At 33.9% G+C, this 18,478-nt stretch overlaps 1 protein-coding gene across 22 annotated transcripts in view; it reads right to left on the bottom strand.

Moving 5' to 3' along the window:
* ANKRD17 (ankyrin repeat domain 17) overlaps positions 1-18,478 on the bottom strand; it is a 180,789-nt gene that overhangs the window by 52,004 nt on the left and 110,307 nt on the right. For 8 of the 22 annotated variants that reach the window (XM_081586784.1, XM_081586770.1, XM_081586773.1 and 5 more), the window contains 6 exons: positions 16,861-16,948; positions 15,309-15,436; positions 14,924-15,067; positions 14,143-14,245; positions 11,889-12,641; positions 7,326-7,474 (listed from right to left, as the gene is read on the bottom strand). In XM_081586784.1, the coding sequence (XP_081442910.1) occupies positions 7,326-7,474; positions 11,889-12,641; positions 14,143-14,245; positions 14,924-15,067; positions 15,309-15,436; positions 16,861-16,948 (1,365 nt within the window). The remainder of the gene's footprint in view (positions 1-7,325; positions 7,475-11,888; positions 12,642-14,142; positions 14,246-14,923; positions 15,068-15,308; positions 15,437-16,860; positions 16,949-18,478) is intronic. The other 14 variants (XM_081586786.1, XM_081586772.1, XM_081586774.1 and 11 more) reach the window with 3 other exon arrangements.

Genomic DNA, 18,478 nt, shown 5'->3' with positions numbered 1-18,478 from the left:
GGGGAGGAAGGCGCTACACTCAGACGGTTCTCCAGAGATCCACAGAGGGCTCCCCTAGAGTCTTCAGCTGAGCTCTGGTGAGCACATGTGCATAAGGAAAATTATTGGAGGCCAGGGAAAGACCACTAGAAGGGGCTAAACAACACCAAGAGGTTAAACAAGACTGAGAATGGTTTGATTCCCACAGCAGAGCAGAAAGACCCTCAAAACACACAGAATATCAAGAAGAATCCTCAGCCATTGGGCCAAATCAGCTACTCTGGACTCAACTAAGCAAGCTGAAAAATAAGTCTTGAAATGAAAACACTATTTTCAAGTCACTGCATTCAGGGAACAAAGTCCATAGAAAGTCAAAGGAACAAAAAATATACATAAGATATAGAGTACTTTGAAACACAAAGACCTATAATTGAAACATGACGACACTGTTAATATAGTTTACTTCTGACTTCTACCAATGATAGGGACGAATATTGGATTTACCAGTGGTCATACTCTATCATGGTTTAAATACTTATTTAGTGAGTTAAGTCCTCACGTTTTTATTACTCTAAGCTGGCGCTATACAAAAAAAGTTAACTACTAGCCACATGTGGCTATTAGTACTTAAAATATGGCTAGAGTGACTGAGGAACTGAATTTTAAATTTTATTTAATTTTAAATTAAAAACTGATGATTTGGTTATTAGAAACCTTTTCTGTATGTCTGAGGTAAATTAAATAATGATACCTACTTTTTCAGTCATACATTTAATCAAATCTAAATGCAAATCAAGTATTTCCAAGAGACATATTTTCCATGAGATATATATTTAAAAATAGACTGGCAAGCCATCTGGATTTGCCCAGTATGGAGGCAGTTTTTGGGATGAGAGGCTTTTGGTGCTAAAGTCAGGAAAGTTTATAACTTATGATTTTACCACTCTAACCTATAAGTATAACATGCACACTAAATTTTGAAGACTTCAGTATGAAGTAAAAATGTAAAATACCTCAGTAACTTTTTAGTATTGATTACATGTTTAAACAATATCATGGATATATTATATGAAATATAGCCTTAAAATTAATTTCTATTTCTTTTTGCTTTTTTAAAATGTGGCTACCAGAAAACATGCAATTATGTATCTATCACCCTCATGGGACTATCTATTATTGGAAGGTAATGAATATGTCTTATTTATGCTTGCAAGTGATATCTTGCCTAGGAAACAATAGATGAGAATTAAGTTGAACAAATGACAGTAGCTATCAGGGTAATAGAATCAAAGACTATGGCTAATTAAAACAAGACTACATATATGATACATATATTATGTCATATAATAAATGCAAAAAGGACAGGCATAATCTCCCGTAAGTTCAGTAACTCTAGAAACCAAGCTCCATTATAAAAAACTGAGTAACAAGACACAAAAGGAAAAAATAGAATCAAGAAATAAGAAAAAGCCTACTAGTCAGTGATGAAGAGGTAGACTGCAAAAGCTGCTCTGCAGAAGAGGCTGGCAGAGAGCAGAGCTACTGACTGCAGAGATCAGGGATGGACTGGCCACAAGCGAGAGATGCACCAACTACAACAATGGAGAAGGACAAGAATACTTAAATAAGTGAGAGCTCTGATTGTGTTACAGTATTTGATCTTCATTTCAGGTTTATAAGGAAGGAATTATTGTGTCTGATTTCAGAGAAATGGAGACAAATGTCAGAGAAATGACCTGATGGTCATACATGCTAATGAGTGATAAAGATTGGTGTAAAAAAAACCAAGAGGATCTTGGGTAACAAAATGCTGCTTACCCTATAACATCACAGCACAGCCCTAAGGCACAGCCAACTGAGGGAAGCGTAATATTAAGGCTATCTGTATTATGCACTCTCTATGTTAGTGTACAGACTATCAGTAGAAGAGTCATATTTATGATGTAGAGTCAACTTTACCAAGTTTATAAGTTTTCTAAAAGTTTTCTGGGAGTTAAAGAGTAATTTAGGGAACTCGTGTCACTCTTAATAGAGAATGAAGAGACAAAGTTTCGAAAAGGTAAGCATGAAAAATTTTAGACAATCAGTAAAATTGGGTTTTTTTCCACATTATAAAATATCAATTCAGTTGACATTTATTAAGCACCTTTTACAGTCAAAGTACTCTGCAAGGAACTCCAGGGCTGACAAAGGTCTCTGCTTACTAGAAGCTTACAGGTACTGTACAAAGGAAATTTAGGTTCAAACTAAGAGAGAAATATGAATAATATATGAGGGAGGAAAAAATATTTAAAGCTGAGGAGGGTGGTTGGTTAGTCAAATTCCTTGGGGAACTTAAAAGTAGGTAACTTCACTATATTTCTGCATTAAGGGGAAATTAAAGCAGCTAATACTTTACAACAACCTATTAGAACAATAAGGAACAAACTTGTTCCCAAAATAGTAAGAAATATCCTGATTTGCAATACATCAAGAAACAGTTTAACTAAAGTAGGAATTTGGGTTAAAATTAACTACTGAGGAGATATAAAAAAAAAAACCGTTTTTTGAATATTTTTAATCTAGGAAATGAAATACAGGTGATGATTTTCTAAAAGGTAAAGTAACACTGAATTTACATTATACTGGTTACTAAGTCACCTTCTTGGTCATAAATCGAAGAGAAATCTGGAAAGAAGAGCTTTGTTAAGAGCTTTCCAGGTTTATATTCTAAAGAAAATTTTCATTTAGCTCACAATATCATGAAATATACCATTCTGTATCATAGTATGTTGTTATGATGATTCAGGCTTATAAGTTACCAGGAATGATTACTCAATTTTATAAGAGGAAAAAAAACAAGGAAGAATCATAAGATAAATGCAATATTAAAGGAAAAGGCAACTTTTAATGAGTTGGAATGTAATTGAAAAAATATATCTGAACTATAAAAAAAGAAATTGTATTAAATTACTTTGAAAACTGTTAGAATTTAAAGAGATGAACACTTGTAGACCTCCACAATCCCAAACATCTCATTCTCTAACCATGTTAGGGGTCATATGTAAGATTAAAAAGGATAGCACTTTAGGGCATTCAATAAATGAGACAAATCAGTAAGATAGTAACAACCCACTTAAAACACTTCATATAAACAAGTAGAATAGGTGCATTTTAATGTAGAATGCTTTAATGGCAGAGTATTACATATTACTATCAACTCATTTTATTCTGGTCTCCTTAATTTCTCTCATTAAATCGTGATGAAACTATTTTCCATGTTGCAAAGACAGAAAAAGAGAGAAGTACCAAATGATGTTTATACCACTAAAGGTAACACATAGTTTTACAATTTCAGTCTTGATATGTATTTACCTTCTTTAAAAGATAATAAATATATGTAATTATTAAAAACAGGAGAAAAGTCAAAATTACATTAGAAAGCTTTTACTTTTCCCATTTTTGAGATGTACTACAATAAGTTACTCCAAGTTTAAGGAAAGCCTTTAGAAATCTGAGATAAAAGTGTCAAGTAGTTTAGAACTGGAACACAAATTCAGCTCATGCCAGAGCACAGGTTTTAGAACTCATGAACAGAACAACTAATTCTTTCTCACTTTTAGTGTCTAGTAGAGTTAATTAAAATTTAATACGATAATATATAGAAAATATTTAACTCAGGGGATTCAACTCTGTCAACCAGATTTACTGTTTCATATAAAAGCATAGCTCTTAAAAATCTCTACATGATTCCCATCTACATGTTTCTAAATCTACAGTATCCAGGTATAAGTTTTATTATATCACTTAAGCAAAATAAAAATAGAGAGCAGAGCTATGTTATCAGAATATATAGTAAAACAGTCCCAAATACTCACTTCAAACTATCATTTATTGATGTTTGCTAAAATAAATTCTGGTACCAGCACAGTGTGTGGTATTAGTAGTCTTAAAAGTCTGGAAAATATCCAAACAATTCAATAAAACCATTACATGAGAGGCGAAGAGCCTGTGGCACACACACCAGGGGTGACTTCTAGTTATAGAACATAAGATTTGAGGAATCTTATAAAGAATGCAAACTTGTTATCTTTAGCACTCTTTAAGGGCTAGAAATTAAACGGAACAATTAAGCCTGTGTGCCTATAGACAATGCTCTGCAACAAGGGAAGCTACCACAGTGAGAAGCTCACACTGCAAGTAAGAGTAGTCCCCAATCACTCCAACTAGAGAAAGACTGAGTACAGCAATGAAGACCAAGCATAACAAAAAATAAATAAATAAATGAATAAATGAAATCAAATATTAGTTCCCAACTGTAATGATCAACTAAACAACCATTTTCCAAGAATCATTAGCATTTCGAAAGGAGGTGTGTGTGTGTGTGTGTGTGTGTGTGTGTTAGTCACTCAGTCATGTACAATTCTTTGTGTGTGTGTGTGTGTGTGTGTGTGTGTTAGTCACTCAGTCATGTACAACTCTTTGTGACAGGCTCCTCTGTCCATGGAATTCTCCAGGCAAGAATACTGGAGTGGGCTGCCATTCCTTTTTCCAGGGCATCTTCCTGAGCCATGGATGGAACCCAGGTTTCCTATATTGCAGGCAGAATCTTTAACATCTGAACCACCAGGGAAGCCCAAAAAAGAGACGTACTGAAGCATTAAAAATGAAACTTCTTCTGTTCTTCCTTAAAATTTGTGATAAATACGTGGTATGATCAAGGAAATATGCTAAAACAATGCAAAGATTAAACACACATGACACTTTGGTATCTAGGCAGATTCACTTTTTAGATTCTAGACCCAGAGTGTTCATTTGTTTGACAGCTGGCTACACTAAAAATTGGCTTTTAGGTAAGACCTCTCTCCTCACCTGTAAAATGGGAATAGTAACAGTACCTACTTCATGGTGCTGTTATAAAGATTAAGTTAAAGAAGTAAGTATCTGTAAAGTCTTAAGAACAAAAAGTTTAAGTTTTGTTAACTAAACACACGAAGGATTCAATTATTAGAGAACTTCTAATCTTTCAAAATAGGAGAATCTTGGTACTAACTTTTTCATCATACCACCTGTCTATAATAGCACAGTATTGTCACACATAAATCAAAATATGCATTATGTAAAATCTCATGGCATTTGTATTTGAGAATCTAGTAAAAACTTCAGATGGATTAAGCACCAAAGAATCTTATATATACCACTTTAAGTAACTTCTTAGTATCATAAAAACTAGTAAGTTTAAAAAAGCAACACTGAAAGTTAAAGTGGTAAATAATTATTTCTGAATATTTATTCTGTACTGTATTCCAAAACATGTAATACAAGAAATTTCTAATTCCTAACTATGCAATTATGGTAAACTTCAAGAAAAGTACTGTAACTCAAATTAGTCTAACCCAACTGAAAAACCTCATGTAAAGAAACAGATTTTTAAGGAGCTATAGTCAAATCTTTTTAAATAAATATGTGTACTACATTTAAAATATATGTTGTATTTTAAATATGTTGTATTTTAAATTTTAATGTTTTAAAAGTATTTTTATGCAGCTTCTCAGAAATCAATTTATGCTGGCTAAGTGGTAAAGTTAGATAAAATTTTATTATCATTTCATTATAATAATCTCAAATTCAATAAATTCATGATCATACTTAATGGAACCTTTTCTGGGGCTGTTTTGTTTTAAAGCATTAAAAAAGAAATCCTTTTGTATTTTGGTGAAGTTTTATTTTTACTTATGGACCAATTTTTGACCCCATAAAAACTAGAAAAAATACTTCTGGTTAAAACATTAACAGATTCAAAGTAAAACAGGCTGGAGAAAATAATGCAAATTCAATAAAAAGTTCAATCCAATTCTATAATGCAATCATTATGAAATGTAAACCATTGTGGTTCATCAAATGAATGTCTTTTTCTTTTTTTAATGAAAAATGAGGCTTATAGTATGGTATCCGGAAGGGTACCTTTGAAGTTAAACAAACCTAAGATTGACTACCAGTGCCACCACTTCTTAGTTAAATGAAGTGATTGTAAGTCAAATTCTTAATGTCTCTCTTAGCCTCGATTTTTTTCATCTGGAAAATGGGGTTTTCAGAGTAGCTACTCATATGTGTAGTCTGAAGATTAAATAACGTTATTCCTTAAAAATAGCCCCTGACAATTTTAAGTGCTCAAAACAACAACAAAAAAGTTAGCTCTTATAATAAGAAAAGCTGCTTCTGCTGCTAAGTCACTTCAGTCGTGCCCGACTCGGTGCGACCCCATACACGGCAGCCCACCAGGCTCCGCCGTCCCTGGGATTCTCCAGGCAAGAACACTAGAGTGGGTTGCCAGTTCCTTCTCCAATGCATGAAAATGAAAAGTGAAAGTGAAGTCGTTCAGTTGTGTCTGACTCTTCACAACTCCATGGACTGCAGCCTACCAGGCTCCTCCATCCATGGGATTTTCCACGCAAGAGTACTGGAGTGGGGTGCCATTGCCTTCTCCGATAAGAAAAGCAAGTAAGAACAAATTAAATTCCTTTTCCACAGTATTACCAAGAAACATTTTGATGAAAAGGAGGCTTTATTTTCAATAGCTTAATAGTACAGCCCCTTAATGGTGCAATGATACACATACACACACACAGTTTCTCTCTCCCTGTCTCCTTCCCTGAAACTGATATTTATAAAGAACTGATCATTTATAAAACAAGTTTTATAATGTACACCACCACTCTCATACTAGTCTATCAGGTGTTAATCAAAACACATAACTAAATAAACTGCAAACATTTCTCAGTCCTGAAAAAAGCCACATACCCTTACCTCCTTCAGCAGTATTGTAAGCTAGGCCTTTTGGCATTACTTCTGGACAAAACACAAGCTATCCTTTCTTCCCAACCTCACTTTGCTCTGAGGTTTCATGGTAAGTGAATGTTTTAAAATAACCTTTTTTTAAAACAACTTAACAGGTGTTATATATACAGACACACAGACTTACTACATACTTCTGTCAGCAAGATCAGAATTTTCAAAGACAATATAAATGCAACTGAGTATACATATGATATTAAATGGAATCCAATATGAGTTTTAAAATACAGCTTCTAATTAAAGTTTAGATAAAATACACATCTCTTGACATCCACTTCTAAAGTTTAAGAAAAAAGATTACTTGATGACTCTGGAAACCAAATCTTCACAGTAATTATCAGTAATAATCTGTGCTTAGAATTTTATTGCTTCAAATGTGGATTTTGTAATTTATACTTGTGGCTCAGGTCTTTGCCCAGAGACAAAAGCAGTCTAGGATGATTTAAATCACTGATAAAAGTTTCACAATGATATAATGCAGTTAGAGCTGTCACTCCTGAGTGTGGACTTACCTGCGCGTCAATGTCAATGGCAGGGTAGATAGGAAGCATGGCTGAAGGAGAGATGATAGGGCTTGGAGTTGGAGTCTGAGGTTGGGAAATGGAAGCAGCGATACTGTGGGTAGGAGTGTTTGACATTGCAGATGCTCTTCCACTGACTGCTGTTGGACAAAATAACTGCACTTAATAAGGATGAAACACTGTTAGGTAACAGCAAGAAATAATTATTAGAAAATAGTTAAAGATATTTAAAAACAAAATATCTACGGAGAGACTGCCATAGCACTAATAACTCATTTTCCTGGTTATTTCTAACATTGGACACAGAGCAAAATTTAAATATATATTGAAAGTAACCCATTTGCTAAACAATAATCCATGTGGAAAATAAATTCCCCTCTTATGGTATGTAATCATGAAATTTTAGTTCAAAACAACCCTGAAAACAAAAATATTTTTATGAATTAAAATTAATATATATGCAAACGGTTATCCATATGTCTTCTTAATCAGAAAAGGAATAAAAGTTAAAATAGTCAAGTTCAGAAGGAGAAAATGTAACTTTTACCTGCCAATTTCATACCTCACAGTCTAGAACTAATGATAGTAATATCACTGGGGGTCACTATGGACTATTTAAAATACTTCCTATTTTTTTATTAGCTGTAGATAGGGGGTGGCCCTCAGTATGACAGTATGTATATATATAAATTTGATCCTCACACAGAAACAGTTTCTCACATACAGGAATTATTCTGAAGGAGGTAAAATGCCCAATCAATCAAGCAATCACACTGGACTTAGAAGGACAAAATTAAAAGATTAAGGTAGAAATAAATGCATGCATGCAACCATCCTTCAAATATAGATTACTGTTAGTTCTTATAAGTGTAATTTTGCCATGATATTATTTTCACCAAAATAAGTAAATTAAGCAGGGGCTAATTAGGTCAGTACTTGAGGTGGGAGAATTTCAAGGTGGTAGCAGTTGAGGGTCCTTTACTCCCTCATCAACTGACTTTTGGAGTTGACATGTGAATATCAATCGTTTCCCCCCTTATTGAAAATGCTAATCTTGAATGATCAACAGTAGTATGGATGTAGGTTATCAACGTAGTTATCAACTACATCAGACAGAAAACAATCATGATTCACAACTGGATCTGAAACCAGCAAGAGAGGTTATTTATGATCCTACCAAGAACAAAACTGAAATTGACCTTATTATAACAATTATAAACATAACTGTCAATTAAAAAATCTATTTTACATGAAATCTTCAGTTCAGGCACAAACATACACTATACATTATAGCAACACACATTCTATAATTATACATTTTTAGGTCCACTTAAAAGCCAAAAGAAAAACAAAGGAGGAAACAAAACAAAACAAACAAAACACACTCTTCAAATCCTTAGGGATCCAGATCAATAGAAAAGGGTATGTACTAATTCATTAATCACCTAATGACCTTGATATTGTTACTCCATGCTGGTAGTTTTGTACATTAAGAAAAAGATCAAGACAATTCAGATGTACACATTTTAGATAAAAATTTCAAAACCATATAAAATCTATGGCTCTTAAAATAGATTTCATATTCTCCCTTTGATTAAATATTCACAAATGAAAATGCTAACCTAAAGACAAAATTAGCTTAAACAGAATGAACATCAATCTGTCTAAAAAAGTGATTTTTACTTCATGATACTAAACAACAACAAAAAATTCTCAGCTTTACTGTTAAATGACTAAATTATAATTTATATTTCAGTTAGAATAAGTTCTTCTAAAGAAGATATTAAATTGGTTTTCTTATTTTTGGTCAAGGAGATAGGAAAAATCAATTTCCTCCTATCACTTCCTTTCAGGTACCTATGAAACTGCTTTACTAAAACTAAATAACTGCCTGTCACTCATCCATTCTCTACAATTAGAATTAATAACTCTAAATATGTAGGTATCTGAAGGAACTATGGTACAGACCAGATCTTTACAAGTGGAACTTCATTAGTGTTAAGAGTTCAGAGAGGTTTTAACAGGTAAGGAAAGAGGAGATCTTGAGAGCACAGCAAAGGCAAGGTGTTAAGACTGGTTAAACAGAGAACTGATCTTGCTTTGGCTAGAAACCAGGGAAGATAGAAGGTCTTGGGCAGCCAAGTGCTAGAGAAAAAGCGAATGAACCTTATTAAGAGCATCTAATAAACTGGGACTAATGAATCAAGGACAGAGATTATGCTTAAGGAAAAAAGACAAGACTAAGCCTAATGAAGTTGTAAGATATTTAAAAATCCAAAGAAATGGAAATGGTTATTAGTCAACTGAAATAACAAGTACTACCACAGGAAAAGTTTAAAGAAATGCTGTGGAAGTGAGTGTATATGTGTATGTTTGTGCATGTGCACATGCATGATGCAGGGATGGGTTGCAGGGAGGTAGCTGGGGGTTTTTAATCCTGTTCTTTGTTCTGGTCATCTCTCCTCTCCCCATATAAATGAGAATAAACAAGTAAAGTATTTTTATAATATGACAAGTATTTGTCATATTTCCTGAAAAGTTAGACACTTAAAAAAATTTTTATATGAAGATACCTGTAACACAGGGAGAATTTAATTGTTTTTGTTTGGTAAACAAATCACAGAAAAACTACAAGCATCCAATGATTCTGACTGGCATAAAAAATATACAACTGGCAAATCATTATTGATAACTATGCCCAAGAACATCAGGTAAATTCTGATAGCATATGAAAATTTTAAAAATATTCATTGGTATGCAATGGCCATTCTTCACTTAATTGAATAAGTAACTCAATTCTATACATTCTTTGGTAGTTCAATTTACATAATAGAAAGAATACCATTACGATCTAAACGAATGGTCATGAAAGAAATATCAAATTTGGGATTTAGAGCTACTAATGTGTGCTTCAATTTTCATAATATATCTACTGTTTTTAAAATTACATTCCCAATTATTATAAACAGCTAATGTTGATTGGTAGTAATTTTCAAATCTATATAAAAAAATTATACTTCTATACACAAGAATCTTTATTGTTCTTACTAATGATTAATAGCATTTTTTTCTGATGTAGTTACTGGACCCTCTAAGATCAGCAGCAATTTTCATTCCACATATTACTGTTGAGGTGATACTAGAAGAGAACTGGGAAACTTTTGAGTAATTTCTAAGTACAACAAAATCTGTCTCATTAGGTGGTTTCTTGGTTTCTTTCTCAATGTTACTTACTAAATATCTCATATATGCCTGGTCTTCACTTCAGTCATATCCAACTCTTTGGGATCCTATAGACTTGTAGCCCACCAGGCTCTGTCTATGGGATTCTCCAGGCAAGAACACTGGAGTGGGTTGCCATGCCCTCCTCCAGGTGATCTTCCCTACCCAGGGATCAAACCCACATCTCCTGCACTGCAGGTGGATTCTTTACTGCTGAATAACCAGGAGGCCCAACTAAATATCTCAACACTATATAATTTAGTTTTTTCTTATTCTTTTAAAAAATTAAAAGTTAAATTATATATAATCTCACTATCAAATATAATGCTACTTAAACATAGTTTCAAAATTAGAAAAATTCAATCACCCTTTAAATATAAACCAAAGAACTAAACAGGGAGAAGAGAGCAAATAAAAATAACCAAATTCACCTATTTAATCCCTGTTCCTTCCTTTTCTGGTTAGTTTTTTTTTTTTTTTAATGGAAAAAATTGTCCTTTTCAGTATAGTATTCTTACGGTTCATAACCCTGTCAAATCTCATTCTACTAGTTTGTTATAAAATTCACAAAAAATATTCAATAAGTAAACAGAACTAGAACCACTGAAACAACTTCCTAAAATATATTTTTTTTGCCAATGAAACTAATCAAAATGTAAAAAATATTCTCTGGCTACCCAGTTAAAGATATATCATTTATGATACTGTCAGGGGACTACACCTTTCCATAATACAATTACAATTAGAACAAAACTACACTTTAACATTCACAAAGGATAAATCACTGACGCACTATATAATCAAATCTTATTTGGTTTTGTACTTTTTTAGTGTTGTAAAAGTATTTACATTTTTTTTTTTTAATATTCATCAGATTTGAAGTCTGATCCATCAGGATATAAAGTATTTCTATTCACAAATAAGATTTCTGATGTATCCTACTAGTTTTGTAGTTCAACTTCTATCAGTTTCCCAGTTTACTGGTGTGACTACAGAAGCAAAAAAGCCAAAATTCTACCAGTATTCTTAACTTAGAAAAAAACAAGAAACAAACAGAAAATTAAACATCAATCCGACTACCAAAAAACCTAGATTCCCAGCCTACCCACCTAAGCCAGAAAGTTTCAGCCACTTGCACTGAATGAGCTAACTTTTAATTTGACCTGTATCCATCTGAGAACTTCTGAGATTGAAATAATATTTCTAAAGATATACATGGGTCAAGAGTCCAGAAATAGTTCTCAAGTTGGGTAACGGCAAAAAATTCTGGCACACTCTTACTCGCCTTAAGCAAATCATATTTGATACCTGCTCATAACAATATAAACCCACCTGCCATGATGTCATCCAGCGTGTCATTGAGGGTCTGAGCAGGGCTGGCTACCATTAACCCTTGTTGTGTTTCTGTCAGAATTCCTTGCCCCAGCCCTGCCAACTGTGCTTGGCCCAGTACTGGCTGTCCAACTATCACTCCTTGCAGTTCTGTAAGATTTGCGATGGACCCTGGAGGCAAGGGACCTGCCGCCAGAGGCAAAGCTTGAGGCATGGCCAGAGGCTGGATTGGTGCAAAACCCATCTGAGCAGCAGTTTGCTGGGGTTCATCTTTAAGCAAAACAGGATCCACTTGCTGTAACCGTGCATAGTCTCCCTCAGAAAGCTGTTCTCCAACCCCAACAGGAGTTAGCAGTCCCAGATGTTGGCAAGACTGTTGCTGCTGCTGCTGAAGTTGAATTCTTTGAGCTTTAACTTCTAGATACTGCTTTTTTAGCTGCTGTTGAGTTTTCAGTTGTAACTCTCGTTCTACTTTCTGTAGTTCCTCCAAAATCTTTTGTTTCTTCTGAATTTGTTCCTCCCTTGTTTTGTTCAGCTCCTCGATCTTCTCCTTGGTAAGTTGGTCAGCATGAGCCAGTTCCAACGACTGCAGCTGTGCATTCTTTTCTATGGCTTCTTTTATCCTCTGTTCCAGTTCTGTTAACTTTCCCTGAGCCTCTTCTACAATGCTCTCTGGAGACTGATTGGTGATGTAACCCTGTACATCCTGGCTGTTTGCTGGCAAATGGCTGCTGGACTTTTGTTTAGAAGCAGCTGTGTGAAAAAGAAACCCCCTCAGAAGTGCACATGAATGGCATCCTCATTACAGAGTTACTGTTGGGAGGTTTAGTGCCAACAGTTATGCACCAAGTTATTATATCCACAGAAGGTGAAAATGCATTGTTAAGGAGCTAAAAACAAATCCACCTTCTTTATCATAAATATAAAATGTATGTTTTTATGTGCATAGAATAATCTTTGGGAAATCAATTTCAGAATTTTAAAAATATCACATGGCTAAAATTAGACAATAGAGGGATGCAGATTTGTGATATCAAAGTGGTACAATTAAAATAAAATCTAAGGCTAAGTGTAGATAGATACCTCACCTGATCATAAAGATGTAAAAACTTATCATAAGAACAGAAAAATAATGCTAAATTATTATGATGTAGAGAAAACTTAAACCTCTAAGTCAAGGTTTTTCTACATTTAATAATCTGTGCCTTTTAAACACACACACATACACACAAAGAGTACTCAAACCACTGTGAAGTACCAGGAAATTAAAATTCAGCTAAAATAAATCTTTGTTGGGGCCTACCATCTTCAAGACTGATAAAGGTAAGATAGAAATTCACATATTCTTAAAGCTGTTTGGCCAGTAGACAACTGGAATTCAGTTTCCCTGGAAGAAAAGATGCTGAACTATGACATTCATCATATCTTCCGACAGCCAGGTGAATAAACGTATCTGGCTATCGGTATAGCAATCATTTGCTTGGTATACCAACTGAAAAAGGTGCCAAGGCTCTAGATTGGTAGTAGTGATTGAAAAGAACAGGTGGAAATACTTAGTATTACTGTTGGTAAAATAATATAGGTAGCCAAAAACCAAAAAGTTAAAGCCACACTGGTTCTTCAGGTAAAACTTTGTAAAAAGAAAAACTGATTCAAACTAGCCGCTGTTCTAAAAAGAAAAACTGATTCAAACTAGCCGCTGTTTCGGGACATGACTTATGAATCATACATGATGTAACATCCACAAGTAAAATATGGACCTGAGAGTTCTAGAGAAACAAACAACCATATCTGAAGTAACTTTGAATTCTTGGTTGAGAAAAGGTATTTCAGATATAAAATCTATATTAAACCAGTTATTCTAAAATAAAATTTAATTTTGATCTAGCTATTAATATGCCTTATATCACTATAGAAATTTCAGTAATTTACAAAAATGTCACCCAATTATACCCAGTCTTAATATTTTAACATGAATAGAAATTACTAGTTATTAGAGAAAATCACAGATAATCAGAGTTGCATCAAAGATGAGCATCTGAATTTCTATTAATACTTCTCATTCCAGCACAAATTCATGCTCTCAACTATGTTCTTTCCCAATAACATGCTTTTTTCATTGTTTAAAAAAAAATTTTTTATGCCAACTTAGTAAAATTCATTTCTTTGTGGAAAAATAATTTTAAATGGCTATTTTTTTTCAATCTTATCATTTTTACTTGGACAACTTGAAGGCTTTAGAAGTATAACTGACCTTTATTCCTGATGGGAAGAGTGGTGGCAACATTGGCAGGTGGTTTGTCAGGCTCCTGAGGTGGGACAACCATGGGCAGTGCTTGAACTGGTACACGCGGAGCCTAAGACAAATGAAATTGATTATATTTCTGCCTTTCCTATACCTTTCATTAAATAATACACTTTAAATGATTCAGTTGGTAAAAGAATCCGCCTGCAATGTGGGAGACATTCGATTCCTGGGTTGGGAAGATTCCCTGGAGGAGGGCATGGCAACCCACTCCAGTATTTTTGGCTGGAGAATCCCATGGACAGAGGAGCCTGGTGGGCTGCAATCCATGGGGTCGCAAGGAGTCGGATATGACTGTGCGATTGGATGCCACAGAATGAAGAATAAGTTATGAAGATCCTTTCAAAATATTTTTTAACATGACATAATCTCAGGGAACAACATATTTACTTAAAATATGCTGGTATCAAATTATTTCCATGACTTTTCTTTTTCTGGCCATATCACAAAAGTCCCATCCACTGGGACAAGGAAATCCCTCCAAGATATTTTTTTTAAACAGACTTGGAAATCAAAAGGTTATTCTGGCCACAGTAAGAAAGCAAAGCAAAATCATATCAATCTAGAATGTGAGTATTATACTGAATGGTCATTAACCATATCGAGTATATTATCTTTAAAGAGAATTGTATATTATAACAAAAAACAATCATTCTAGCTTAATCTGGAACTATGACTGAAAAAGGGATAAAGATAATATAATATAAAATGCTTTAATTTAGAATCTTACCCTATTTAAATCGTGGGATGGAGGGGTTAATTGAGTGACATCTGGTGGAGGGGCTGAAAGCAAATTATTAGGATAGTCCAAAAGATAGCAAACAACGCTTGTATGACCACCTTTTGCTGCTTCTATCAACATAGTCGAGCCATCCTAAAAGTGAATACGGAAAGGGAAAAAAGTTTTTCAAATTAATTTACAGAACCATTAAGAAAGATAAAGCCAACAGGTCCCAGACACATTACAGTTTCAATTTTAATAAAGAACACTTTCCTCTAAAAATAGAAAATGAACACATTCAGAATGTCAACACAAATTGAACTTGTAGATAACATGTTATGCTCAAGAGTGAAGATTAATTCACAATGCTACCTGAAACATTTGAGTTACGTACTTTTAAACGGTGAGTTGGATCTGCCCCATGAGCCAAAAGTAGTTCCACTACTGCCAGATGACCCCCTGCACAAGCCAGGGACAGTACAGTATGGTCATTATTAGCTGTGGTTCTATTCACATTTGCTCCTAAAACAGACAATCCATGAAAAATGTTAATAAAATGTTGTTTCTTAAATTATGGTAGACTTCAAAATCAAAGAGTAGAGAGAACAGGATAATGAAGCCCCACATATTCATTACCCAGCTTCAATGATTATAAACATGGCCAATCTCATTTTACATATACCCACGTCCATTCTCCTCTCCCATCTTGAACTATTCTAAAATAAATCCCAAACATATAATTTCATCCATAAATGTTTAAGTATGCACATTAAAAATTAAGGATAAAAGTATATATTACTCAATATAATCACTGTTTTATAAAAGTAAAATATAAAATTTTATCTAAATTTTTTGTATCTTCACTGGGCAAGATGACTAAAAAACAAACAAACAAATAAATAAATAAATAAATCACACTGCCCTCTATGGGCCAAATAATGGAAAGAATTAACAAAAAATAGGAAGCAATAGTAGTAAAATTCTCATCCCTGATTTGCAGCACTGTGTGAGGCATGTGGGAAATGGAAAAAATAGCAGCAAGAAATTGGAATCAGATTCATTAAAATTAAACAAAGGAAGAGAGGAGATAGTAACTGAAAATAATTTCATTCTTGAATATCATGTGTTATTCATAAACATGTAACACAAGTAAGTGTTTAAATTGCCTAAAATAATTTGACCAATAAATGATTTCTGATTTATCAACAAACTTCTGCATTTTTCGTAAAAAAGAAATGGCATATATTGCCTTTTTAATTGTATATCGTCTACATAGTCTCTCTTTATCATTGTTGAATCAAAAGTAAAATCTCTAATCTCCTATACTGAAGGTCATGAAAAAGTTTCAACTTGAACTCATATAGTAAATACATAAGAAATAATTTAAAGAAAGTAATAATATGCTACTTTTGTTAATAAGGATGTTGGTTTTCAAATAGAATAAATGACCACAAACGAAAATGCATTTTTGGCATATTTTTTCCATTTCAATGCTTAGCTTTTTTTGGGTAGGCTGTGCTATATTTATGATTACTTCTTTGTAAAATATAAAGAAGGAAACCTAGGCCCAGGGAAGTATACATAAAGGAGAAAAGTGTCTTGCCTTCAAGTTAATCAGTGACAGAAACTTGGCACAAAAATCCAGGTTTCAAGATAAATTATTACCTGAACAGAACAGACTTCAAGCAATCTAAACCCTCATTTACACAGAGAAATTTTTTTTACTGAAACGGTACTCAACAAGTATGTTACCCAGTATGACAACTCTTCATGGAATGGTTCTATGTGTTGCAGGGTATTTATCAATTACCCACTCACAAAAATCTCAGTAGCATTCCTCCATCACATGATACCCAAAAAATGTCCTTTACCTCTAAATCTCTTAATACCCGAGGGCAGGGAATAGACATCTCTGGGAATAAAATCACTGCCTTACACAAACCTACCTTTACTAATTAGGAACTGAACAGTACAAACATGGCCAGCTCGTGCAGCTTTCATTAAAGGAGTTCTTCCACCTTCAGATTCATGCTCCTGTTCAAAAAAATACAGACTTACTTGATACTTAATTTCCAGTGAACAATTATTCTTTTTCATGAAAATCAATAGGAAAAGAATTGGACTAGTTTTGGAATCTAAATATATTAAATAATGTGCTCTGAAGTAAATCAAGGAATACATTCTTTAATTTAAACTATCTCAAATTAGAAGCATGTTCTTTGGAAATAAATTAAGAACTGAAATTATATTCATGTGATTGCTATGCCCTTATCTGAATCCATCTGGCTAATTTTTCCTTCTCTTTCTACAAAAAGGATTGTGGAACTTGAGCAATGAAAGGCACTCTAGCATAGCCCTCTCCAAACAATCAACATTATCTTCATCCACTACAAGTAATTTTCTTTTCATAAGTTTTTATCCTATCTGTATGAATTTCTAAAGTACACCACTCTCTCTCTTATATACTTCTCATTATTTCTATTTTACCTTACATGTACAGTGATAATTTAAATATCTTTTTAATACTACCAATGACAAGATATTACTACAGGTTTCTGGGTTTCAAAAGGATGCAGAACCAATTGCATTCTTGTGATTCAGAATATCAGCGCAGGAAAAATTTTCAGGTCTTACAGTATAAAGGTTTGAGAAAACTACCTTTTATAAAGCATTTTACATGTCAATCTTTTTACACTTACATCTGATGACTTTTCTCTTAAGTCATACACTAAGTTGTTTTAACTGCAATTAACTAAGCAAGATTACATCGCTGCCATGTTCCCCAGTCACTGTGGTAAACACTGGAAATATAGCTCCTAAGCTGAAGTAGGTCAAAAGCTAGTAAGAGAAATAGGCACATAACTAGCTAAAATATAACACGCATCGTAAGCTCTTCAAGAGTTGTACCAACACAGACAGAGCCGAAAGAGACCACAACAGTATAATCTAATTTAACCTTTTCCTTTCACAAATGAGAAGTTAAAATAAATTTTAAGAAACCAGTTAATTGAGGAGTCTGTTTCTGCCTGTGTGCGTTTCTGTCATAACTATGAACTGCTACATGAAAACACACAGGTGCTCATGGTTTAACTGAAACCTACCTTTCTTACTCCCACACAGGCTAAACTGGAAGAATGCCTTTTTTCCCCCACACAGAATTGCTTTATTTTTCCTTAGCTCTCAGTCTGTACTCAATACTATTTTTTCTAACCAGAGGTACCTCTTTTGTTACAACATCATGGTATCTACCTTTCTAAACCTTATCCAGCCCCAAACATAACATCTCAGATGATGTCTTCACCTCTTCTGAGCTTTCTGTTTATCCTTTCCCCATGACACCTCTTTATAACCTAAGAATGACCTCAGTATTTCACCGTTCTCACTAAAAGTTATCCGAGGCGACCGCCCTGGTGGATCAGTATAGGCAAAAAATCCGCCTGCCTATACAGGAGACAGGAATTCGATCCCTGATCTGGGAAGATCCCACATGCCGCAGAACAACGAAACCCCTGCACCATAACTACTCAGTTTGCGCTCTAGAGTCCAGGGAGCCACAATTACTGA

Source organism: Giraffa tippelskirchi, chromosome 1 (assembly GCF_054371585.1).
Source record: "Giraffa tippelskirchi isolate mGirTip1 chromosome 1, T2T-mGirTip1v1.2.pri, whole genome shotgun sequence".
NCBI lineage: Eukaryota > Metazoa > Chordata > Mammalia > Artiodactyla > Giraffidae > Giraffa > Giraffa tippelskirchi.
This window is presented reverse-complemented; position numbering and strand designations above follow the sequence as displayed.